General features: G+C 35.6%; 2 protein-coding genes across 2 annotated transcripts in view; one reads left to right on the top strand and one right to left on the bottom strand.

The window, feature by feature from the left end:
- USP7 (ubiquitin specific peptidase 7) overlaps positions 1-25,858 on the top strand; it is a 75,066-nt gene extending 49,208 nt beyond the window's left edge. Inside the window, exons 8-31 of the mRNA XM_035548779.2 lie at positions 334-388; positions 932-1,012; positions 1,100-1,190; positions 2,056-2,138; positions 3,147-3,256; positions 3,567-3,723; positions 4,802-4,946; positions 5,541-5,671; positions 6,769-6,903; positions 7,079-7,180; positions 7,838-7,943; positions 8,332-8,424; positions 9,343-9,410; positions 11,368-11,468; positions 12,851-13,004; positions 13,695-13,762; positions 14,968-15,076; positions 15,170-15,247; positions 15,543-15,643; positions 16,150-16,249; positions 17,098-17,217; positions 18,524-18,595; positions 19,495-19,585; positions 22,310-25,858. Coding sequence (XP_035404672.1) covers positions 334-388; positions 932-1,012; positions 1,100-1,190; positions 2,056-2,138; positions 3,147-3,256; positions 3,567-3,723; positions 4,802-4,946; positions 5,541-5,671; positions 6,769-6,903; positions 7,079-7,180; positions 7,838-7,943; positions 8,332-8,424; positions 9,343-9,410; positions 11,368-11,468; positions 12,851-13,004; positions 13,695-13,762; positions 14,968-15,076; positions 15,170-15,247; positions 15,543-15,643; positions 16,150-16,249; positions 17,098-17,217; positions 18,524-18,595; positions 19,495-19,585; positions 22,310-22,416 — 2,458 coding nt within the window. The 3' untranslated portion in view covers positions 22,417-25,858. The remainder of the gene's footprint in view (positions 1-333; positions 389-931; positions 1,013-1,099; positions 1,191-2,055; positions 2,139-3,146; positions 3,257-3,566; positions 3,724-4,801; positions 4,947-5,540; positions 5,672-6,768; positions 6,904-7,078; positions 7,181-7,837; positions 7,944-8,331; positions 8,425-9,342; positions 9,411-11,367; positions 11,469-12,850; positions 13,005-13,694; positions 13,763-14,967; positions 15,077-15,169; positions 15,248-15,542; positions 15,644-16,149; positions 16,250-17,097; positions 17,218-18,523; positions 18,596-19,494; positions 19,586-22,309) is intronic.
- HAPSTR1 (HUWE1 associated protein modifying stress responses) overlaps positions 1-26,728 on the bottom strand; it is an 824,185-nt gene that overhangs the window by 120,172 nt on the left and 677,285 nt on the right. The gene's annotated exons all lie outside the window — the stretch shown is intronic.

Genomic DNA, 26,728 nt, shown 5'->3' with positions numbered 1-26,728 from the left:
TCCAGTGGCATGGGCTGCTTTCCTGGTACCAGGACCACAGAAAGAAAAGGCAGGTTGGGTGCAAAGCAGCTGCCAAAATGTCCCACAGGTTCACTGCCCCTTCCTCCTCTGAGCTGGGCTTACTGAAAGGAAAAATGGCTTTAGAAGCAGGCTGTAGGCCAAGTAAATGCTACAGAACTAAAAAGCATGCGCACCAGGCAGTACTAAATCTTAGAGTCTATACATCTCACTGTCTATTAGATTCCTGGTATGAGAAGAAATCATGAAAATGACTTCTGAGCTGTAAGTTTTCTTTATGGTATGGTAATTTTTCTATTGATTTGCCTTACAAAGGTGGGAAACTTTAGACAGCTTCATGCAACATGATGTCCAGGAATTATGTCGAGTGGTATGTTTTTGCTATTTCTTACTCATGCATCATAGTATTGTCTCTTGATACTGTGTGTATATAATACAATTCAGTAACATTCCTAGTAATAGTGACACTAACTGATTAAATTAAGTCTATATGAATTGAGGCAGTTTTTGCCTTGGTTTATTTCTCTTTTTTAAGAATGGGATTAATTGTGACTTTTGAGGGTGAGGAGTTTGTGAAGGGTAGGGAAGGTTGAAAATAAATAGAACATATATATTCTAGTGGTCCTTATATTGTTGTAGAGAGGAATGCAACATTGAACATGCAGGTGCATCACTTAATTTGTGAGGTTTTCCAAACCCAAAAGACGGTAGCTGGGGTAGCCCTCAAAACATTTTCTAGGGGAAAGAAGAGAATTTGGAGGACTAAAAAAGGAGATGCCAGTATGAATAGACTAAAGCTTCATTTTTATGCAAATGGCTTAGAGTTTAATCAGTATAGTAGTCATTTGTATGTGATGACTGAATTCAGCAACTGTGCATGTTTATCCTATGTAAAAACTAATCTTTCTTTCAGCTGCTTGATAACGTGGAAAATAAAATGAAAGGCACGTGTGTAGAAGGCACTATTCCTAAATTGTTCAGAGGAAAGATGGTGGTATGTATTTAATCTGTTAGTAATTTTTAAAATTAACTCTGTTATTTGTGTACATTGAAATTCTATGGTGTTTGTTTTTGTTTACAGTCTTATATCCAATGCAAACACGTAGACTATCGATCTGAACGAATAGAAGATTATTATGACATCCAACTAAGTATAAAGGGAAAGAAAAATAGTAAGTGATACGTCATGATATGCACCAATCAAGTACTTCAACATGTTGGGCTGTTTGTTTTTATTTTTTTTTGTTACCAGATGGGTTTAGTACCTGTTTGTTTAGTGGCTGCTGACTTCAAATGGGCTTGATGGTGCTCAGCACTTTGAAAGATCCTTGTTTTAATTTCAGAGGAATGGGTTTTATTTTTTGACAGCTCATTGAAAACATTTTCTGTAGAAAATGTCTTTGCTTATGTTACCCTTTTTCCCCTTCTCCCTTTCAGTTTGCTGTTCCTTCCCGCCTAATTCTCTGAGATATATTTTCATGAAACTCTTTGAATTTAGAGATTTTACTGGTGTCATGGAAGTGCATCAGTGACTTGTTAATAACAGTAGTGTTATCACCGTAGGTTATAATTTATACATGGAGATGAACTTGTGGGTAATAGGTTCGTATTTATGCCTGACCATAGCAATAAGAAAGAAAAAAAGAATAAACTAATCAGATTAGCGTAACGTTGATCATTTATCGGTGGTCACCAAGTATTTGGCATACAAGACATGAAAAAGGATGCGTAAGACTCAAGCAAACAAAATTATCTAGTTTGATACTTAACAGTTGTAGAGAAAATACATTTGGCAGGCAATTCTAACTGATTTTAAAATCTTGGAATTCCTATGTATGCCCCTCCAATTTTGGTGTGTTTCTTGATATTCTTGAACAATATAGAACTTTAATTTTAATTTTTATAAAGACAAATACTCAAGTACAAGTTCTGGTGTCTTAAAATGTTATTTGATAAATATATTGTTAAGCTCCTATGCTAGAGTAAACTTAAACTTTTCTTCCTTTTTCCATATTATTCCCAATCTTTTTCATTTAGTTTTTGAGTCCTTCATTGACTATGTTGCAGTGGAACAGTTGGACGGTGATAACAAGTATGATGCAGGAGAACATGGCTTGCAGGTATTTTTCCTCTTTTAATTTGATTTTTAAATTTTATTTTTGTGTTGTTGATGAAAAAAAGCTACAGTGGCCAAAAAACTTTGCTACTGATACAACCATTCTAGATGGTATCAACAACTGATCTTGGTCATTTTTCTCTTCAGGCAAGCTTGTACGTAGCTCCTCTAAATTGCTGTTAGACTTCTCAAAACAGAGCTTAGATTTTAAAAGTCTACTCAGCAATGAATTTTGATTTTGTACCTGTAACAGTTTTAGTGACTAGAATGATTTTACAGTTAAATTCTTTACTGATTTTCAAGACTGAGAATTTATTCAAATCCTTCCTCTAAGAGTGGCCCAGTCTTCTGTGTCTAATTAAAAAAAAAAAAAAGCTCTGAAAGTTACTTTAGAGGCAATTTCTGTATCGTCATCAAGAACATTAGATGCACCTGTGGAATTTTAACTGTTTATGTGCACATTTCTGAGCTTTTCAGTTGTACTTTGCAGCATCCACTGTAGGGAGTAGTAGTCCTTTAAAATTTTTTCTTTTTCTACTAGAGTTTATTTTTGCAGCTTCCCTATAGCAGTTTTTGTCAGTAATGTGCTATATATTCTTAGGTGTTCTCAGAAGGCAGCATAATAGTGAAATATCTGTTGTCAGGATACAGTGGACATGAAATCCTTAATTGATCAGAAATGAGATTTTGCCTCAGTATTCTTCTATAAATTCATTCTATAAATTTCATTTATACCTGAGTTGCTTGTAACGTAGTGCTGTGTTCACATGTGCTTCATGAATGACCTAAATTTGAATGAAATGTTTTCTTGTATGATGCTACTGGAGTAGCTCTTGGGAGGACTGCTGCATTAAGATGGTTCAAAACTGGGGTGGAAGTTAACTGTTCTTTGCACATTATAGTGTCAAGTCTATAAAATAAAAGTTTAAAGAAAAATATCTGCAGCAGACAGGTATTTTGAATTGCTGAAAATCTTACAATTTCAACCCTCTATTTCCTTTAAAATGTCTAGGAGGCAGAGAAAGGTGTAAAGTTTCTCACGTTGCCACCAGTGTTACACCTACAGCTCATGAGATTTATGTATGATCCTCAGACTGACCAGAACATCAAGATAAATGATAGGTGAGTTTGGGGTGGGTTTTTGGTGCATTTTTCTTTGTGTGCTTTTGGTTTTGGATGTAGAATATGGACCAGTTGAGGTATTTTTGTAAACAATAATAATAATAAATAATTAAAAAAGGACGAAATCCTATTTTTGAATCAGTTCCAAGGGGAAGGTGTGTGTACAGGCATATGTTAGAGGTCCCCAAATTGAACGTTAAAGTGTTGAATTTGTCATTCAGAACTTTAATTGCCATTTGTAGCTGTTGTTTTAAACATAATGCAAGCAAATGTAGTTTTTTAATGTAGTTTTTTTCTTTTTCAAAATTAGGTTTGAGTTTCCTGAACAGTTGCCACTAGATGAATTTTTGCAAAAAACAGATCCTAAAGATCCTGCAAATTACATTCTTCATGCAGTTCTCGTACACAGTGGAGATAACCATGGTGGACATTATGTTGTTTACTTAAATCCAAAGGGTGATGGCAAAGTGAGTATTCAAAAACAACTAAACATATTTGTGTGATGTAAATAGATACTTGCAGTTTTCATAACGGGCAAATCTTTGCAGTTGTTCTTTCCCTAACAGAAGAGAGTATTGGCATGGTCAGTTAGTGAAGTCAAATCTCTGTTTGATGTAGTTTGTAGGTTGATATTTGTCATTGTTGTTTCTATTCTAACATTTGAGAAACTTGCTTTAGATTTACAAAGACAAAGCAGCAGCCCTCATGTCTAGTTTTCTTTTGCTCTTTAGGGGAGAAGCTTGCATTTGGAGGCATCACTTGCCTTATTAAGAGAGCACCTTCATATTTGCTGTTGGCTTTTGGCAAAAGACTAAGGGAGGCCCTTCGGTCTTCTGTCTGTGTGTTGAATTTCTGAAGTGAGCAAATTTTATCCAGCATTTCTCAGACTTCATGCTGAAGCAAATATGAGTCTTCCTAATGGTTCTGTGACTCAGAAATTCAGTATCTTTGCATGTCCAACTGTTACAGGTTTAGGTGACTTGATCAGATTAGATGTCTATGGGTCAGGTGTCTCTTCCCTTGAGCTTACTGGTTTTGTGTGTCTATGACTGTTCACAGTAAAAGGAGCAGTCAGGTTTTACTGTGAATTTGTTTCTATTTGTCTTTCACTATTAATTGTTTTTTATTGGTTTTATTTAAAATTTCCTGTAAACTATTTAAAATTTACAAATAATTACCAGATATCAGGTGCATCATTGCATTGCGTTATTTAATAAAAATAAGGCCAGCTATCTGAACTTCGTATAAAAATGTGAAATACTTCAGGAATAGTCTTGAGATGAATTCTTTGTATAATTATCTGGCTAAAAGCTTTTGATATTCAGTGTAAGATTTTCAGATGAGTCGGAGGTACTTGTGACCTCCCTTATGCTGAGTGCAGGTAGCACAAATTACACCAAACTGTAGAATTTTTTAAACTCATGATGCTTGAAGAGAAATTGTAATTACTTGGAGCTGAAAGGCATGCTAGAAATAGGATTAATTTATCATTCAAGAACATGTTTTTGTGTAAAACGTTATATTTATGTAAAATTTTCTCTCTAGTGGTGTAAATTTGATGACGATGTTGTATCAAGATGTACAAAGGAAGAAGCGATTGAACACAACTACGGAGGCCATGACGATGACTTATCTGTACGACACTGTACTAATGCATACATGTTGGTTTACATCAGGGAATCAAAATTAAGTATGTATACCCTGTGTGTGTTCCAAATTAGATAGGGATAGAGGGATTTAGAGATATATTTGATTTCTGAATTGTTGACAGCCTTCTTATACAAAGGGGCTCCATTAGTTATAGATGGCATCTATAGATTCTGTGGGGATCGACCAGCCTTTCTCTCACTTCTGTAAAGTGTGTTCTAATCCTCCAGCATCTTGTCTCAGCACAGTAAGACAAGACTGTGTATCAGCAGAGTGCTTAAGCCTTAATTGTTTTATAGGATGAAAAATCAGTGACTCATGGAAATTAAATCAAATCCTTTATAAATATGTAGATATATATATATATATATTAAAAACAATTGGGTGGTGGTAAATATTTTTTTAAACATGAAGTGAATATCTAATTCAGAAGTCTGTGATACATATTTCATGGAAATAGTGCATTTTGGCTCAGGATAGAAAATACTTCTTTTGCCAAAACATGATGATATCAAATAATGTTTCTAATTAAAAGATGAAAAAGGCAGGGTTTTTTTTCTTCAGAGGAAAGTCAACTGTGTATGAAAACCCTGTTTGATGTAAATTTCAAAATGACATCACAAAATTTGCTTTGTAGGTGAAGTTTTGCAGCCTGTCACAGACCATGATATTCCTCAACAACTTGTAGAAAGGCTACAAGAAGAGAAAAGAATAGAGGCTCAGAAGAGGAAGGAGAGGCAGGAAGCTCATCTCTACATGCAAGTGCAGGTCAGCTTTCAAAATAGATCAAGTTGCAATTGCCTTCCAAATAAGTTCAGAATATTGAGCCACCTAAGACAAACCTAGATTTTCAACTCTTGAATATGTTTTGGAAGTAGCATTTGAACTGAAATAATTTCAGTGCCTGTAAGTATATTTACATGTGCACTGAGTACTGATGAAACAAACTGTACTGTGCTGGGAAATCAAAGCATGTTACAGGCATTTCTGTTTTCTCTAGAAGGCCATGAAAAGTTACTTGCAAGGAAAAATAGTAAGTTCAGGTGAAAGGAAAAGGACTAGGTTATTTTAAATGTCTGCCCTGCCACTGCACTTTTATCTCCTTCAGGAATTATTTTCTAAAATTAGAATGTATCTAGCCATAGGCAGCAAGGCTGGACTTCTGCCAAACTGAGCTCATCAAGTAGAAGCAGAAGGAGAGAGTGCTTATATTTGCAATTATCTCTTTGGAAAAGCCAGATGGACTGGATTGTTATGAATTGCCTTAAGGAACCCTGTTTATGGCTCTTTCCAGAGCCCATCTGGCAGAAGAAAATAAAACCCATTTTCCATTTGCCTCCATGTTTCTTTGCATGTTCTTTCTAGAGTTCTTATGTAGAGCTATTGGTAAAGGTTAGCTTGTTCCACACTACATTTGCACTAGAACTATTTCCAGTGGAGAGATTAGCAGAGTTGTGTGGTCTTTCTCTCTGTTAAAAAAAGAATACATGGGAGCTGTAGCAGATGCAGGAAACGTTTTAGGCCATCCTCCGTGCATTACACAAACCAGTTATGTAGCCTTTTTTAAGTGCCAACATTTTTAGAATACATGTTTCCAAGATTGGGATCTAAGTGCAACTGATGTCTTATTGTTCAGGATTTGTAAGAATTACTGTACATTAATTACTTACACTGATTTGATTCACAATTTTTAAATTCCATTATAATCTGTATACTTGCAAATTTTCTTCATGGGAACACAAATAGTGTGAGCAGTGTGATGCCAACCATAGAGTCAATGACGCTGCATAGGAAAGCATCATAAGAAAATATTGTATTGTGGAGCTGAGTAATATAAATAGTAACCTTTAAATGTAATTTTTCAGATAGTAGCAGAGGATCAGTTCTGTGGCCACCAAGGCAATGATATGTACGATGAAGAAAAAGTGAAGTATACTGTTTTCAAAGTATTAAAAAACTCCACGCTTACGGAATTTGTTCAAAACCTCTCTCAAACAATGGTAAGCTTTTGTAGCTGGCTATATGTGTTTATTTTAGTATGTTATGTTAGTTTTTATCTTCTCCAGGTATTAGCAGCAGTCGTAGTTTAGACCTTTTAAAATAGAAGTTCTGTTTGGTTTTAATAAAAGTATCTTAATCTTTTTTGTTTCCTGTCACAACTTTTATTTATGTCAGGGATTTCCGCAGGATCAGATCAGATTATGGCCAATGCAAGCTAGAAGTAATGGAACGAAAAGACCTGCAATGTTAGATAATGAAGCAGATGGCAATAAAACAGTAAGTATTCATTGATAAGTAACATGTATGTTGTCCATGAATCTTAGATTTCAGATCCTAACTTTGGGACATCAGATCTTTAAGTGTTTTAATTTAGCCTTTGTCTGGTAAAGTTTCATATTTGAGAAGATTTGGGCTATAGTGGGTTTATTGGGGTGGAAAGGAGGATTGTGGTGCCATGATTCTTCTTCCATGAAGAAAAGACATAATCATGGTTTATATCCTAGATTTTAAACATAAATGTCTTTTTAGTCTTCCATTATTTGGGCAGAAACAATGGATTTAATGAAATGTATCGCTGAAGATGTAAAACATTGTACTTAAATACCACAAGAAAGGGATTGGTTTCACTGTCCTCTATTTTTTTATAGAGTGAAGTAATTTTCTTGCTGTAATAGAGATAACTGTAGGTATACTTTTAAATGAAAAAGAAATAGGTCCATTTTAAGTAAAACCTATCATTTGTGCTTCATTAAAACTCTTAATTTTTTTCTGTCATTGTTTCTCTTCTCATAAACTTTCTGTCACTAGTGCAGCTAAAAGAAAAAAAATCCCACTCATAAAGTATGTCAGAAAGTTCTCATATCTGATGAAAATGCAGATGTTAGTTTATATTATGTTCTCTAGAGACTTTTTTCTTCTTCCACATCTACATAGATGATTGAGCTCAGTGACAATGAAAATCCATGGACAATATTTTTGGAAACAGTAGATCCAGAGATGGCTGCTACTGGAGCAACATTACCCAAGTTTGATAAAGATCGTAAGCATATATGCTAAACCTCGAGTAAATGCAAAATACTTTGGATATTATCTCAAGAAACCGTGTGTACTTGTGTTTTTCGATGATGTCAACGATGTACCCATCAAACTACAGTGCTGAAATTAGTTTGTCTCGTGCATTTTTTTCCCTTCATTTCTTTTTTAAGTGCAAGGTGTGTTTCAAATGCTTTTAGAATCACTGAATATTTTTTCATAAATGCAGGTAGATTTATATAAATTCAGTATTTAAGAATATTTTAAGGGCATTAATTAAATGAATAAAGGAAAGACACACTTACTTTGCTGTTTAAAGAAAAGTACCTAGGTGACTATTTCCAGACATAGTCAAATACTCCTTAGAAAAAAATAAATCTTGTCTTAATTTCTAGATGATGTAATGCTGTTCCTGAAAATGTATGATCCGAAGACTCGGAGTTTGAATTATTGTGGACATATCTACACACCTATATCCTGTAAAATACGTGAGTTCTAAAATTCAATTTCATTATTATAATTGAAAAAAATTAGAGACAATGGATTGTATATCTAATTTATTTTTAACAATTAGTTGTTCTATTGAAGTCAAATGTAGGCCACAGAGTGAAATTTTGATTTCTCCCAACACCAGTGCTGGTTCTCTGGTACGCTTTTCTTTCCCATGTTGTCAGTGAAACTTTCTGCAAGGCTGACAGTTTTGCCTTAACACAGTATTGGCTGTCAGGTGTTTTTTTAGTTTTACAGTATTCTTCAGGTGTTGCTGAACATAAAGAGTTGTTTCAGACTTACTGTAAAGTTTTGTGATATGATATTGCTCCCCAGTTTGTTTTTTTTTCTTTTATTTCAGGTTATTTTGCAGAATGGACCTTTGCAATCACTCTTAAAATAGTCTTATACAATTTGAGTACTCTTGTACTCATTTTCACAATGGTAGCCTGAGAATAGCTGCTTGGGTTTACTTAGCTGTGAGCCTTGGTTTTCATATGTATCCATTTAAGGAATTCAACAAGTAGCCACCAAGTTAAGATACTTTGTCATTTTGAATATCTCATTCTGTTGATTTGTACATGCTTCATGTTTTTGCGTTTTATCCATGTGATTTCAAAAAAAAAAAAATTAAAATCCATCTCTGAAGAAGGAACACTGTAATTTAATTTCCTTGATCTTGGATGGCCTTGCACATTTTTTTTGTTGTTCAGATGAAGTGGAAGGAAACCGTAAAGTCTCTCTCTGGGTTAAATCTCAATATGGGCAGCTTTAGCCTAGAAGGTTCCATTCCTTAGAAAGGCATTTTAAAACTATTTAACCAGAACAAAAGAAAATAGATTCTCTGTTACTTTACAGATAGGTCTTGCAAGCAGTTACAGTGCAATGCATTTCACACTCCTTTTCTTTTCCAATAGGTGACTTGCTTCCAGTTATGTGTGAGAGAGCAGGATTTCCACAAGAAACTAACCTTATCCTCTATGAGGTTTGGATCGATAGACTTGTTTATTGTAAAAATCATTACTGCTGTACCAGTAGCAAATTTTGGGGTCTTTTTTTTTAAGGATGAACCACTGTTTGATAATGTTCTAAATTGTGGATAATAACAAAGAAATAACCAAGAAGGTTGAGATGCAAAGCTTAGCATGGCAGTTGTGACCTAACGTTCTCATGTACAACACAGTTAGACACAGTTCTGTCACTCGTAAATCCAGTCATTCACACAGAAGTGTGTGAATTCTCCACTTGCATCTGGAGAGTTTGTGGAATTGCAATCTTTGGGACATTTCCAGCACCTGAAGGAATGAGGCCTTGAGCAAACTGCTCTAAACTGGAAGTTAGCCCTGCTTAGAGTAGGAGGTTTAGCTAAAGGCCTCCAGTGGTTCCTTCAAATGAAAATTATTCCATGATTCAAAATGCACATCTCTGAACTTTTGATATTACACATCTGTTTCACTGTGTTATCTTATATACTTAAGTACATTACTAGCGTTCCCAACTCTTTAAAAGAAACCAAATGTTGAAACTCTACTTTCAAATTGAAGTTCAATATTTAAAAGGTGCATAAAAGCGACTAATAATATTACATGCATGTTATAATATACTGTGAGGCATGATTCTGTTAACAAGGTTCTGTCAAACCAATACATTTTTCCTGAGAACTGAAGGGATGAATATTTTGACTTGATCAAGTAAAGGTGGTAAAGTAGTATGATTTAACATTTTTGTCATTTACATTCTGTAGCTAGAGGGTGGGGAAAAAAAGCTTTATTGGTTAAAAAAAAAAGCAACAATTTATAAGTCATAAGTACTCTTATTAGTAGGTTTGAGGTCTACAGTGCTGCAAGAGAGTATCAGCAGATAGTTAACTTTGAAACAGATTTAAAATCAGAAAACTAGAAGTCTGAGGCTTTAAAAACAAAACAAAAAAAATCTCTACACGAACTCCTACATGTGCAGCTTTGCTAGTACAAAATCTGTGCATATCCTCCGAAACTCAGTGTTAGAGGAGCTATGCTGCCAACATTATTGGCCATTGTATTTTCAGTGCCCCTCTTAGATGGATGAGTTGAGAAAATGTTGCATCATCTCCTTCCTTCCACAAGTTCAAAGTCAGCAGACAAAATACTTTGTCTGCTAACATATTTCTATTACAGAAATAGTAAATCTTTGCAACTGCTGTATTTATTGAGTACTGAAGGTACAGATCTTGCCAAGGCAAAGTTCTTACTATAGTAAGAACAAGGAACTGTTTTTGTGTGTTTTGTTAGCAGTCCTGCTGTTCTCTCTGGTGGTTCCAGGGGCACACATGCAGTTCCATGCTATAGAGCAGACCTGTCAGGTACTGCTGTATGGATTTATTTTCAAAAATCACATGTGCCTTGCAACATGCAAAACATTTTTACTCCTTTACAGGTCAGGGTTGCATTTGTTTCTAGTTATAGACAGGTGCTTTTATCTCGGGAGGTTATCCTACAAGTAAAAATAATATGTATATATATATTTTATAATATAAGCATTTTTAATAGGGCTTTGTTGTCTTTTTAGTGTGTGTTCCTTTACAAATGTTCTGCATTATTAAAATTAGTAAGCATACTTAGTATGCTCCAATCTTTCTGGAAGCTGCACGAGTAGAAAATTAATCTGAAATTTACAAAATTTCAGTGGTATGATAATACTGAATGATAAAATACTTCAAAATTAAGATAACTTGAGTGAGATTCCTAAGGTAAAGTATTGGTAAAATAAGCATTTTCATCCATAATAATGAGGTGGCTGTGAACCTTAGTTAAGATTGCATTTAATTAAAGAAAAAAGTATAAACGCACACTTCTTTCAGTTGAAAGAAGATAAGTTATCTTGCCTGATTACGTTTACTATTGTGACTTTTATTTGTCTCTTGTTTATTCTGTGTGATGAACAATTTTCATTTTTTGTTGCAGGAAGTTAAACCCAATTTAACAGAAAGGATTCAAGACTATGATGTATCTCTTGATAAAGCTCTTGATGAACTCATGGATGGTGACATCATAGTGTTTCAGAAGTATGTATTTTAAGGGGCTGGCTTATCATTGCAATTAAATCACCTGGTTCACTTTGAAAACAGAACTTCCTTTAATTTAATGCTCTAACAGGAGCAAAGTATAGTTTTCCAGCAGTAGGTGTTCTCAGCAGTTCTCATTTGTTCATTCAAAGGGGAAATGAAAAATATATCGATAGCTTTTTAATTATAATGTCACATAATTTAAGGAAATTCATCCTAGTTTAGAAAACTAATGCTCATAAATACTGAAATACATCTCGCTATTACCAAAGAGTGTGGTTCAGCAATACATCTGAGTTCTGCAGCTTTTTACGTGGAGCCACTGTAACCCAAACAGTGAAAAGCCTACCAGAATTTCAGATCTTGGGTTCTGTACCACCAGTGCTATACAAGGCTCTTGACTTGGAGCTCCTTTCAACTTAGAAATGAACTCCTCTCCCTTTTTCCTTTTATTCATGCTCACTTTAAGTTCCATACTGGTCTGCGGTGATGAGATGCTTCCAGTTTGCCTGAGTGTATGCAACTCATGGGTGTACTGGTGCTTCGACTGGAGTTTTCTCCAAGGCAACAGGAGAACTCCTGCTTCTTTATCCATTAAAGGGATCTTTCCTAAGCTTGTCAGGGCTATAAATCAGCGTTTCAATGCTCTCACTCCTGATGGTCACACCCAACTGTGTTGCTCTGTTTCTCTCCATGGGCTGACAGTGGGTGGAAGCCAGCTAGTCTATCTTCAGCACTCTTACCCCAGATTATGTGAGATGAATGTATTTCTCATGTCATGCCTTGGAACTCACATTCCCTGTTGACCCAGTTGGTGTTATGCACCTTTGGCTGGCTGCTGAGTTTTGGGTAAGTGCACAGCTTGTACCCTGGTGCTATTTCTCTGCTGAGAAGATAGGGGTACTGGTCAGTAGTGACCCAAACCAGCATCTGTGCAGGTTGTTTTGCTTCTATGGTTCAAGGAGTGCTGTTGTACATCTGGCCTCTGTGCAAAGCAATTGATACAGGGGTATACAGAAAGTTTTGGCAGCATTAATAAAGACACACACTAATGTTCCAGGGTGGAGAGGGAGGGAAGAACGCTGTTAGAATGCTGCTGTGAAATGAGTGGAATTGTCTATTGCCAGATTGCCAAATGAGAGAGCACGGTGTGCAAGTGCATTGACTCTTGCACTGCACAGAAATATTCAGGGGTGTGAGTCACTACTGACTGTATTAGTTCTACTGTGTTCAAGTGTTGGCTCTTTAAAAAGGTTTCTTAACTTTATTTCTGTATTTCTCAACTGTCACTGATTTACTGTAGAACCTGTTTAAGAGCCCTAGCTATGTGTATCTATAACAATGTAATGTGTAATGGTATTATCATTTGTCTGCTCCTGTAGGGATGATCCAGAAAATGATAACAGCGAACTACCAACAGCTAAAGAATACTTCAGAGACCTCTATCATCGAGTGGATGTCATTTTCTGTGATAAAACCATCCCCAATGACCCTGGCTTTGTTGTTACTTTATCCAATAGAATGAACTACTTTCAGGCACGTACCCTATTTGTTTCTTTGCATTTGTTTCCTTGTGCTGGAAGTGACTTCTGCATTAGTTCACAAGCATGTTATAAATATTTTTAGGGAAGAGTAGATATGTTCTTGTACACTTCTTGCATTATGGTAAGGAAAAAATTAAGAAAACCACTAATGCTTCTGAGAAGAAAATACTTTAAAAAAATATAATAATTTTATTAATTGGAGTTCATGGACATGAAAATATTGATGGGAATAACATGGTGATATAACCCAGCAAGCTAATTTCCTATGAGTGAGTTAAAGAACAGTGAGAATCTTCAAAGAACAAAGAATACAGGTTTCCTAAAAAATATTATAATGAAAAACAAAAGAGGAGTAGAGCTATTGTTGTGGCCTTTTGGTGACAGTGATTTATTGTAATTAGAGACACGTTCCCCTCCCATTCCCTTTCCTTCTTACTCTGGGTCACCCGTTCAGAAGCTAGAGATAGTAGTTTCTTCTTTTCTTGGAGAAGTAGACATAGTGGGTCTCTCCCATTATTTCCCTAGCATAATATTTTTGAAGTAGAATAATGAATGATTGGGGTTGGACCAAATGACCTCTAGAGGTACCTTCCAACCTTAACCATTCTGTGATTGTATGACTGTAGAGCAGTGCCACAACTGTCTGAAAAAAATCAGAACTTAAACAAATTTTTGTTTGCAGGTTGCAAAGACAGTTGCACAAAGACTTAATACGGATCCAATGCTATTACAGTTTTTCAAGTCTCAAGGGTAAGACAAATTTTCTAGTTTAGTGTTCTGTGTCTAAAGTATTATTTAAAATACTTAGCCCCAAAATAAGTAGGTTTCAGTTAATTTGTAGCTTTTCCATGTTGTGAACTAATTTTTTTATCATTATAATGTTAGCATTCTGGCACACACAGCAAGTTGCATAGACAGTTTACTAACTATTACAGTGGCTGGCTCTGGAGACCCCATGAGTTGTTCATTTTATAAGAATTGTAGTAAGTAAAATTAAAAAAAAAAAAACCAAGCATTTTAAAGGATTGTTGTTCAAATAACATTTCTGAAATGATTAATAGTTTCAGAGCCTTTACTGTATGGGTCAAGTTATTAAACTAATGGAAGTGCTATTTCAGAATATGCAGATGTCTAGAGTGGAGGAGACCAGAAATAAGTGCATATGTAAAAGCAGGATTTTTGCTGCTGTTAAAGCTTTAAATGCAGGAGCTACTTGTCTCTGACTTTTATTTTTACTATTTATTTCCTGGAAGCCCGCAAATGAGGAAAGTTAACTCCATCCTGTCCAGACCCAATACAATGACTGTGATCCCACAGAGCTGCTAAAAGGGATGTTTCTGGTTAAGGTGGTGGTTTCGGGCACAGTTGTGTAAAACTGGATTTGAATCTATAGGAAACTGCAACTGCAGCAGAAAACAGCATACTGGTAGCTATGGGTATATGCTGCAGGAGTAACGCACACACAAATTGTATAAACTTCTTGTACGTATGTAAAAGTAGAGTGCTCTTGAATCATTAACCTGCAGGTCTCTCCCTTCCTCATCAAGGAGCCTGTCCCAGTTCGGATGGCTCTGTGTAGCTTACTGGGCTTCGGTCACTCTGGAATTTTGCTGTGTCATATGGCCCCACAAATTAACCTTTCACAATCTAAATCAGGTGACTTTAGTGCTGCTATACTGGTAGTTTCAGAGGAATGTAGGTCTGTCACTCTGCAGGATTAAAGGTGAACTCTTAAACATCTGAGAGAGTTAACGTGTACAGCAAATGGTTTTTCTGTTCCCATGTGCTTGCCTGTTTCTAAAAATCAGTAAAGCATTGAATATAACACTGCTTAGCCTGTACTAGCAATTATGTGAAACTAGTAGCAAGGAATAAAAATGTTCTTGGTACTTTGATTTACTGAGCAGCAATGGATTGTAAAGAGATCTTTGTGTTTTTCTTTTTTTCTTCTGTAGTTATAGGGATGGCCCTGGCAATCCTCTTAGGCATAATTATGAAGGTACTTTAAGAGATCTTCTGCAGTTCTTCAAGCCTAGGCAACCTAAAAAACTTTACTATCAACAGGTAAGAGTTTTTTGTTTTTGTTGGTGTGAATAATAAAAAAAAAAATTGCCCTGTACAAAGTATGCCTAAAGTGTTTCTCTTTTCTTCTTTAAGCTCAAAATGAAAATAACTGATTTTGAAAACAGAAGAAGTTTTAAATGCATATGGCTAAATAGCCAGTTTAGGGAAGAGGTGAGTGAGGTTGGCTGTTTGTTATAATTTCTTTGTTGAAGTTGGTACGGCTGTGATTATGGTGCAGTTTGTACATTCTGCTGTCTCTGAAGAACACCAAGTTAGAACAGAGCTGTACCTTATAGAAAAACAATGCCAGTTCTTAAAAAAAAAAATTTGAAGCGATTGTTCACTTCAGTAATTTTAATTTTTAAATATGGATTTTTGATGAAGAATCCAGTGTTTTCTGTGCTTTAATATGGTTGTTTACATTTTCAGGTTTTCTAATCACTTTTCTGTTCTAAATACCACCTAGGAAATAACAGTATATCCAGATAAGCATGGGTGTGTGCGGGACCTGTTAGAAGAATGTAAAAAAGTTGTAGAACTCTCTGAAAAAGGTTCAGGGAAATTAAGGTAAAGCTGGAAGATTTTGGATTTCTTCTATGTGATTGTATGCAGAAAAGTATCCATAGAACTTAAAATACTGTGAAAACTATTATTATGAAATGAAGTCTAATACTGTGTTAAAAAATGAAAAGATTCAGGAGTCTCATTAAGAGAGTTCTTATTAAATACAAATAGGAATCTTACGTAGCTATGTAAGTTTATGAAATAAATAATAAATTCTTGAGATGCTTAAGATTCATCAATCTCAATTATTAATTCACAATTTAATAATTGTTTCCAATTCATGCTGTTCGCTTTTCAGGAGAGAAAAGTGAGGTCATTTAAAGAGAGTTTAAAAATAATTAAAACCTTTGCACTGCTAAAATAGAAAATTCAATCCTAGTATGTTTACATTCTGACTTCATTAATTCTTCTTAAGGTTTGAGAAACTAATGTTGCATTGGTTTTTGTCTTTTCCCCACCACCCTCCATCCCTCCCCTTTTAATGCTTTTTCTGTTCGTATGTTTTTAAGGCTGCTAGAAATTGTAAGTTACAAAATAATTGGTGTCCATCAGGAAGATGAGCTGTTAGAGTGTTTGTCACCTGCAACAAGTCGAACGTTTCGAATAGAGGTAAATACTACTTTCTTTAAGAAACTTTAAAACTTGCCTTTGAAAGAAGAAAGTATTTCAGGTGGTTATTGTCTTTTCCTAGATTCTGTTTTTCAAATACTGTGATACTTGCAGCAAGCAAGAATACATGATTATACATATATATATATTAAAGATAATCCTTCTAAAAATCTCTGTTCCATCTCCTACCCTGTAATGGTTCCATTCTTTCAATCTTTACATACGTTTATATAACAAAACGTGAACAATTGGCAAGGGCCTGTCCTGAGAACATTTGCCTTCTTAGCAATAATTAATTCCAAGGTTTGTATGGGGACTCATCATGCAAATTTTCATGCTTGGAACCCACATTGATATGCAGAATTGTATTCTAGAAGACTGTTTCCTTTTCTTTTTAAGTTAGAGCTTCTTGAGCCAAATCTTGTTACTTAGTGAGATTTTTTTCTAAACATTTCATCTTGCAAATCTGTTAACTTGCCTCAAAGATAAGAAATAAAAAAAGAATAGTAAGCTTCCAATGTAAAGCTGTAATGACAAGATGACAAGAGAAGGTCTGTGATATTTTTGTAACTACAGCTGATGGAAGATTTCATGTCAAAAAAGCCATCCAGGGAAGCCAAGAGAGTATTTTACTGAATAGGGGAAGCTCAAGCGTTGTTGTGACAGAGATGAATGGGGGTGGGGAGATGACACTATGTCAAAAAAAAGTTCTGTCTTTAATTGTTTTTAAATGGACTTGTTTTGCATCAGTAACAATACATTAATTATGCATTTAGTTACTTAATATGTTGGGTTTTTTTTGTGGAAGCTTTAGCTGATTGCAGTCTTAATTTTATGTCTGGATCTAGGAAATTCCTCTGGACCAGGTAGATATAGATAAAGAAAATGAGATGCTAATCACAGTGGCACATTTCCACAAAGAGGTTTTTGGGACATTTGGAATTCCATTCTTGCTGAGGATACACCAGGTACATATGCCTCCCTTTTCTCCTTATGCAATAATCTTTTTCATGTTTCTTAAAATACTGTAAAAGAAATTGATTAGAGTTAGTAAAAATTGTTCCTGTTTAAAAAAGGAAAAAAAAAAAAAAGAAAGTTCTGCCCCATATATGCATTTTTGTGGTTAAATCCCTTGCTGTCTTGATTCTCCTTTGCATATACAGATTGTTCAGTGTTTCAGTGAGCCTTTTTAGGTCATGAACATCAAGCTGGTGATTGACATGCTGTACATGTAATATTAAAATAAAAATAGAATCTGATTTCTAATACTGTGTTAGCAATTCCGATTTAAACTTATTCGCAAAAGTGGCGAAGCCATTGTTGTTCGGCTTCTTATTGAGACAAATGATTATGACAAATGAGTGAGTTTGCTTTCTTGAGCATTTTCCAAGATGACTCTGCATTTTATAATTTATTTCATAACTTTAATAATTTGGTGTGCTTTATCTTCCAGGGCTAGAAGTTAATACAAGAATGAAAGCTAATTTTGAAACTTTAATTTATATTAAGTTTTTATGTGTTGCAACTATAACCAAGTGTCACACTATTTCTTTCAATAGGAAAGTGTTTTTATGAGGGCAGTTAGCACTTGTGCTTTTAAACTATTTTTCTGTTTTTTGTTTGTTAGTTTATACGAAAATTACATAGTTTCATAGAAGTTTTGGAGTGAGAAATATGTCCACACCTCTGAATCTTTGTGTCATTTTACCATATTTCCATGTTTTTGACCAATGTAGAGTAAGATCTTTGTGTTAATTTTTGGTGGAGACTATTTGCACTGCATTTCCCTAAGATAGCTCTATTGATCTTTAAGTTAACACTGTCTGGTATTATATTTCAAGTAGCTTATATACACAACATGCAGAAAAATACTATAAAATTTACCAGTTGAGGGGAAGCATCACAGCTGTAGAGGTTTGAAGAAGCAATATGCTTAGGAAAGATCGCTTAAAAATAATATGTATATTTTTAAAATCCCTATTTTGCTGCTAATTTTCTAACTTTGTTTCTTAACTTGTATATATTGAGCAAGTCAATTTACGGGATAGATTGCATAAAGATGAATCAGTAAGACTTGCAGATGCCGAGTTTATAGAAAGTTGTACATTGTACATACTCTATTGTAGTAGATAGTGTTGACACTTCAGTAATTTTGGTAATAGCTGAGAGATTAAGATATGCAATGTATTCTGATGTAGCTTGAAGTAGGAAATATATACAGCACCCCTTTTGTTTCCTATTTTTTGACGTTAAAAATCTTGTTGTAATCATTAGGGTGAACACTTCAGAGAAGTTATGAAGCGGATTCAGACAATGCTGGACATACAAGAAAAAGAATTTGAAAAGGTAATGGCAAGTTGGAAGAAGTTTTATTGCTGATTGCAGACTCAGTTTATTTCAAAAAGTTGGAAAACTGTAAATTTGTGATAAGTGTAGATGTTGATCAGTAGAACAGTTGCTTGCCCTAATGACCTTTCTGAGAATAATTAGGTAAAATGTGTAGGGCTAGTACTTCTGTACTGTGTAAAAGGAGATACTCAGCAAAATAGCAGAATAACCTAGAAAAAGTTTGGATGGTACAGAAGCTCAAGAGGCCACGTGCTTCAGTTTCCTGCTCAGAGTAGAGCTAGCTTAAAGTTAAGTCAGGTTGCTCAGGATTTTACCTAGTCGCAATTTAAATATTCCCAAGAGTGGCAATTCTGCCACGTTCTGGACAGTTATTTTAGAGCTATATCACTCATTGTGAAGGTCTTTCTCTTACTTGAGATCAGAATTTGTCATTTTGCAGCTTGTGATAGTAGCCTCTTGTCCTTTTGCTGTGCACCTCTTGGAAAAGTCTGCCTTAGTCTTCACTGTATCACCCTTCAGTTGGTGGAAGACTGGATGTTCCTGTTAGCCTTTTGTTCTCTGAGCTAAATAAACAAGTTTCCCTTAGCTGCTTCTATGCCTCATGCTACAGCCCCCTGTCTTACTGGCCTTTGCTGGAAAACCTGCAGTTTGTTTCCATCTCACTTTCATTGGAGGGCCTGAACCTGGACACAATATTCCAGGTGCAGTCTCAAGATTTCCTGACTGTTCATTTTATCCTGCTGTCTAAATAGTTGATGAAGATCTTAAACAGGATTGACTTCAGTATCAACCCCTGAAGAATACCACTCATAACCAGCTGTGTTTTGTATTATGAAGTTAGACTTGGAGGCTTTATTTTAGTACAGTATCTTAACAGTTTTTCTTCCTTTTCATAGTTTAAATTTGCAATTGTAATGATGGGCCGACACCAATATCTCAATGAAGATGAGTATGAAGTGAACTTGAAAGATTTTGAGCCCCAACCTGGTGAGTTGTTCTCAATCTGACTATTCTGACCTGCTGAAGTCAGGTCTGCCAGTTGTTATAAGGCAGTTATCCCTAACTCAGAACACAGAAACAGATTAGTTGTTCTTTGTACGTCAAGTACTCTGAATATAGTAACTAAGCAAGTATTTGCCTATACTTGTATGCACACTTAACTGTTAGTCTTGAGAATATATATTCTGTAGACATATGAATTACTGCATAGTGTTTGCTTGTGAGCTAAAAGTTTGCATTTGAACAACCAGCATTTGAGCAACCAAATGGGTCAAATATCCATACAGCATGCTTTACAGAAGAGAGTTATGTTACTTGCACTGTATCTGTATTGCCCATCTGCTCCTTTGTGTATTTGATTCTCACATTGTTATTGGAGTAGGTGCTCATATTATTCCTAAAACATAAAAAGGTGCATCCTCATAAGCTCCTTAAGTGTGCCACAATGAGGTATTTGAGTTCTCATATTCATTGAAGACATTTCTTGTTCTTTCTTGATATCTTCAATGAATCTGTAGAATCAAACAAGAATATTACATATGTGACTAGGATGCTGTTTAGATTCTTCAGACAAGATTCACCAAGCTACAAATTCAGCTCTGCTCTGAATTTGTCTGTGGAGGTGGTCTACCATCTTATTTACTCAACTGATATTTAAAGCTTTATTCTCTGAGGAATATACACATAGGAGAAACCAGGTTAGTCATTGAGGAGTCTCACCACAGTCATCTTTTGGGAATTTTAGCTGGAAATTACACCCTTGAACTTGCAGTTAGGGCTGTATTGAAAGTCGTCAGTTCTCTTCCCCCCCAAATTTGCCAAATTTGCTCTGATGTTTTTCAAGCTCTGGACTTACATAACAATTGTAAACAATTCCTGTAACTGTCCATTTATTTCAAAATCCATAGAGAATTAGACCTGTAGTGTTAATGAGTACTTTGCAGGGACCTAGCAAGAAGTCATCTTGTTGTGGTATGTTATACAGCCAGGTTTATGGCTAACAGCTGTGAATATGAGGGGACTTGCCAAAACTTTGGATGTCTCAATGTAAACAGCCCATCAGTGAACAGAGGGAAGTGTGGTTGGTGTCACTGGGGGGACCTGGTTTTCTGCACACATTGCGAGGGGTCTCTGGATGACTAACTCAGAGGTAGACATTTGTCAGTGGGCAAATAAGCTCTTTCTTGTATGTTCAGAGCAGGCAGAATCCTGATTTTGTTTTAAGTAATCTTTCTGAGTGCAGGGAAAGGGAAGGCAATAGTCCAAAACGAGTTATTGGACTTTCTGAGCAAAGCTAGAGCCAGTATTGCTGAGGCAACGTGAAAGACTAGGTAACTAGGTCAAAAGTACAGAACATAGAAGAAATTAGAAAGGGGAGAACTTGGTGTTTGAAGCAGCTGTAGGGAATCTGAGACTAGTGGGTTTCCATTTGAGAGTTGCCCTTTTGATATTATAGACTTTGATAGAATTAACTCCCCACAAGATTCTCCTGTTGGGTGATAATATGATGTTGTAATTCCTTCTTATCTAAATAGTATTTCAAGGTGTAGGGCTCACAAGTTTCTACAAATACCAGCTTTTAACATGTGCTGGACTGACTGAACTGAAGGTTTGGCTTTTGCTAATTTTATCAACATAGTTGGTGTCAATCAATGCTGTCCCTCTCCTTTTGTAAAGATGCACTCTAATGACAATTGTGCTAACAGCGTATGATTTAGTTTCTTTCTTTAAAAGACATTAAGGTGATCTCAGCCAGATTGGCAGTACTTTTATATTGGACATTGACCGTTACGTCAAAAAGAAAAATTATTTTGATTGAAGAAAATATATCCAAAAATGCGGATGCAGGCAACCAGAAAGGTCAAGTGTTTTATGCTTTAGTGATTACAGTTGATGTCCTGAAATGTAGGAGTGTGCTTCTCTTGCTGGGGGGCTATTTAGTTTGTGCCGTTATCATTTCACTTCAAAGAACATATGATGCTCTTCATTGAAGACATCTTAAAAGGGAGTATTTTCCATTTGCAAGAAGTACATGGAATGTGTTTTTTCATGAAAATTAGCAGTAGGTAAAACAATATTGGGTTGAACAAGTGAAAAATTCTGTATGTTTTCTGTATAGTCCAAATATGACTAAATTTTTTCTCAGTAAATAAGTACAAGGTTAGTTACATGATTTCTTAATAAACTCATGATTTGCATTTTACATGTACTTAAGAATGTTCCTACATAACCAGGTGATAAGAATAACTTAATACAGCAGCAATCACTTATACTGTGGCAAATACTATTGGTTATCATATTTAGATGATGATTTCCTCTTTCAAGCACTGCCCAGCAATTCTGTGAAAGGCGGTACTTCAGTTGACGTGCCTCTAGCCATAAATTGCAAAAGCAAGAGTTGTATTTTTTGTTGTTGTTGTTTTTTGTTTTTTAACTTTAGCACATACTCCACTACTGTAAACTCTTGTAAGTGACTGAAGAGGAGGAAAACCAGCTACCTGATGCAGAAACAGTTGTAGAAATATTACTGGGAGGAAAGTTGTGGTCAGGAAAGCAGCTGTCATGGCTGGGGACTATAGGAGTGTTCTGCAGCCCTCTTCCATACTGTATGATTCCTAGCAAACTGAACAAGGCACGCATGAGTAGTTTGTGTAAAGGAGTCTTTTCAACTTACTCTTAAAAACTTCATTTTTTTTCTCTTTTCTTTTCTAGGCAACATGTCTCATCCAAGGCCATGGCTAGGGCTTGACCATTTCAATAAAGCCCCAAAGAGAAGTCGCTACACTTACCTTGAAAAAGCTATTAAAATCCATAACTGACTTACGTAACCAGATTGTCAAGGCAAGGGACAAAAATAAGTGTGTGTGTGCACCTTTTTAACAACTGTAGAACTTTGGTACACGTGCACTATATCTGAAGTCTTCAGCAAGAGGATTTGCTGCTGATGTTAATTTTATTTTGTTGAGGCTGTTCAGTTTGGCTTCTCTGTATCTATTGACTGCCCTTTTTGAGCAAAATGAAGGTGTTTTTATAAAGCTTGGATGCCAATGAGAGTTATTTTATGGTAAACGTAATGCAAGGCAATTGTCAGCATAATGAGGGAAGAGTTTAGTAGAACAGTTGACATTGGCAAAATATTTGTCTGTAGTACGTTTATAGATGGCATAAGCTGGCTGGCTGCCCTTCCTGGTATGGTTTTCACCATCACTGCAGCTAGTAAGTCTTATGTTTAGACTCACATCAGATTTATTTCCTTCAGTTATACTTTAAATGACATTTTTGTGCATTTGTAAATGCAAAAAACTCACATCATCAATAAATAGCAATCTCTACTTCATTGTGTACATTGTTGGCACTTATTTGGGATTTTTGTCTCCTCCAGCTGCATAGAATCCTTTTTTAATAAACTAGTTTTCATTTAATTTAGTCACTACTTTGCATCCTGTTTTGCCAAGTGGATGCCCTGACTCCTAAAATGAGATATTTGGGTCTTTTTATTAAATTTTCAACCATTGTTGAATACAGTTGCAATTTATTATGCCATCTTCTGGGAAATAGAATGACACTCAAAGTTGGCAAAAGCAAGTGAAAGGATTATAAATATCATTAATTTAGTTAATATGGGAAGAGATGGGGAAAACACAAGAAATAGCCTTTTAGCACAGAGGGGCATGCTCACTAGTATTTAGTAAGCTGTTGACTTTGTATAAAAAAGGAGGAAAAAAAAAGAAAAAAGAAAAAAGTAAAACTGAAATTGTATATTTAATGAATGAACATGTACAATTTAACACTTGGAGGTTAATTTTGTTGGGTGATTCTGCAAGTGAATTTCACTGATGTTGATATTCATTGTGTGTAGTTTTATTTCAGTCCCCAGACTGCTTCCTTTTATTTTGGAGCTAATGCCAGCCGCGTGTCTAGTTTTGAGTGCAGTAAAGATAGAATCAGCAATTCACACTTAATTTTACATTTTTTTCCAGTATTTTATTTTGTTTCTGTAGCCGCAGTGTACAACAACTCTTCCTGTATATTGCCTTTTTTTGCTGGAAAATGTTGTATGTTGAATAAAATTTTCTATAAAATTTTTCTTCAGTGAGTGATGACATGGAAGTTGAAGAAGATTTTCTCTTCTCCATGGAAATAGAGTTCTGGGAAAGTACTTTTATTTGTGAGGTTTTGCTAAAGGTGTGTTTTCTTGTTTTCAGTGTTGACAGTTGTGTAACCCTCATATTGGTTGTTTTGGAGTTTGGGGGAAAATTTGTGGGGTTTTCTGTTCAGTTGTTTTAGGTTTTGGATTTTTTTTTTTGTTTTGTTTTGTTCTGTTTTTGGGTGTTTTGTTTTTTTACCTCCTAACTAGTTACATTTGAGCTTAACAAATAGAAGGGTTTTCCTGGAAGGAACCATGTACAAATACAATGAATGGAAAAATTATTTTGCTAGTTTGTTTGTAAAGCTTGTAGTAGAGTCTTTGTGGTAGACTTGACTCTGCCTGCCTGTACAAAATTTTGTCGTCCAGATTCTCAAGTCTAATATTATAAATGGTGTAAAGTTAAAATCTGGAGTCTCTAAAGGTAAGCTCTCTTAATAGAGTGATAGGTTCCCTCTGTAGTGTGTTCCCTGTATTCATAACCAAAACAAAGTTCTTAGAAGCTTCCTTTTCTCAGACCTACCAATAAACATTTAGTAGGGGTTGTATACATGTGATGGCCTTTATACTTTCTTTTCTGAGATGTGGGTGCTGGTGATAACTGAAAACACCAGCAAGTATTTTTAAATCGAATTTTAAGATATTTTGTTCATATAGCTTTAAAAATGCATTAATCTCCAATATTAGGTGTGTCTGAGTTTCTTTTTAATTTATATGCCGTGGTGCTTTTAACCGTCTCTAATTCCCAGTCAAAGCAAACTAGTTGTTTACATTGCTTTTGTCGTCTGAGTACATAGGTTACAGGTAGAGGGAAGTGCTTAAATGGCATGCCTTAAATGGATCAAGATTTCCTTTGACTTGTATTTGCATTGAACTGGTGAGAAAGGTAACACAATCCAAGACAACTGGTACTTTTAATAGTAGTATTCGGGTTGTCTCTACAGGCTTTCAGTAAATATCAGGGTTTGTATTCAAAATACTTCTGTAAAATTAGGTACTCTGATCAGCAGTAGTAGGCCGTAATTATATTTTGTGAATTCAATGTTATGGTAGACAGATATGAAATCGAGTTTGTATCTGAATGTCACTAACTTTTAGCACTAATTTATGGGATTCTGGCAGCTTCTAGGGAATATCTTATGAAATCGCAATACTTCCTATTTCAGAAGAAAATACTGCTAACAAAGTAAATTTTGGGTGCCTTTTGATTTTTAGATGACTAGTTCTTACATGCTTCAGTATTTGTGCAATTCCCACACCAATTTTGAAAAGACAATATATTAAGGCATTCCGTATGCACTATTTCCAGTAACTGAAGTTTTTTATGGAACAAAAAAAAATTGGAGCATAAATAACTTGTTACTCAAATGTAGAAACACACACAGCTATGAAGAGAAGAGGAAGAATGGAGGTTTTCTCAGGTGCAGTATCTTTGTTTAGCTCATTCTAAAAATTTACAAGAGTACAGTCTTCAAAGCTACTGTGCTTTCCATTTCTAATTCAGATATTGGAATTATCTGGATAAGAGCAAATGCATTAAATTAACTTGATAATAAGTGTTAAGCAATAAGGATGTAAATTCATGGTATACAGGATCAGAGCACCATGATGTTAGCGGCCCGTCTGAATTCTTGAAAATAGCAAGAATTGTTCCTGTAGATTTACATAGTGCCTTTTATTCTAAAGGAGTCCAAAGCATTCTGTGAAATCTAAGCAAATCACACCAGTTGAAATAGTTTGACTAGAGAGTGACAGCCAACAAAAACACCCTTTATACAAGAAGGCTTGCTTAGCAGCACCAGGACAAATTCGTACTGCTGCAAGACACGTCAGAGGGATCAGGCTGATGTCGTGCTGCAGGACGTGCAGTGCCCGGTGCTGTATCTACCTCAGCTGCTGCCCCTCGGAGCTGGGACCCAGCCTGCTGCTCCCTAGAGCCTCAGACCTGGAGCTTGGACCGCCCTCAGTCGTGCGGGCTCTGTGCTGGCTGCAGGCATCAGTACGTAGATCTAAGCGACGCTGTGTTTTGCTATTTGATAACCTTTGTGAGAAATCTTTTTTTTTTCTGTAGGAACTGTATATATTGTAAATAAAATAGATAAGGGTAAACACTGGATTTGTGTCTTGTCTGTTCCTTTTTCAAAAAGAAACAAAAGCGAAAGGGTTGCTCAGAAGTCAAGGTGATTTTGATTAGACGGAGGAGATGAATTTTGCAAAATTCAACTAAATCATGTCAAGAATGACATTCATAATGTAAGTAGACTTGGCCAGAGGGTAAATGCTGAGTTCTGTGGCAATTCCTAGGGTTTTAGCTCTTCCTGTTTTTCCTCAGAGGATCTAAGCAAGCATTTGGATATTGAGGTAGGCAGGGTCAGGGTTTAGCATGTGCGTGGCCTGGTGTCATTTATCCTTTGCTTTTAAATGAGCCTGGCCTTTAGGATCTGAAAAAAGGGGCTACACCAGGCAGTAGCTGGAGTCTGCCTTTCTTATAAAATACTTGTATAAGCTATTGTGCCTCCAGATATTGGTGCAAAAGTGTTTTGACTACTTTTGCTAATATCCTCTGCACATCTGAAATTATATGCATCATTTCTTTCTGTTATGTATATATTCAGGGTTATTTGTTTCTGCACTTGCCTTCTAAATGTTATCCAACTTGATGTGTATTCACTGTTATTTAAAGGTAAAGCTTACTCTTTCACAGATTTTTAAATTGAAAGAAAAAAACTCTCACATTTAAAAATATTTGAAATGGTGGAAAAAAAATGGCTGATGTCTGTCTGGCTGCTAGTGGATTTTATCATCGTGGTGTTACTTCCTGTTAGGTCAAAGTGATTAAGGAGGCTGGGTCACCAGAGGATGCAGAGTTACTGACCTTGTTATCATGTGAAAGCCAGGGCAGCCTCTAGAATGGCCATCCTTGCCCTGTTACTTCTGCCACTGGGTTGAGAAGGCCGGAGGAGTTGGGTCTGGTCTTTGTGCAG

The sequence above is a fragment of the Cygnus atratus genome, chromosome 15, assembly GCF_013377495.2.
Source record: "Cygnus atratus isolate AKBS03 ecotype Queensland, Australia chromosome 15, CAtr_DNAZoo_HiC_assembly, whole genome shotgun sequence".
Classification (NCBI taxonomy): domain Eukaryota; kingdom Metazoa; phylum Chordata; class Aves; order Anseriformes; family Anatidae; genus Cygnus; species Cygnus atratus.
The sequence above is the reverse complement of the archived record's forward strand: the minus strand, read 5'-3'. Positions and strand labels throughout refer to the sequence as shown.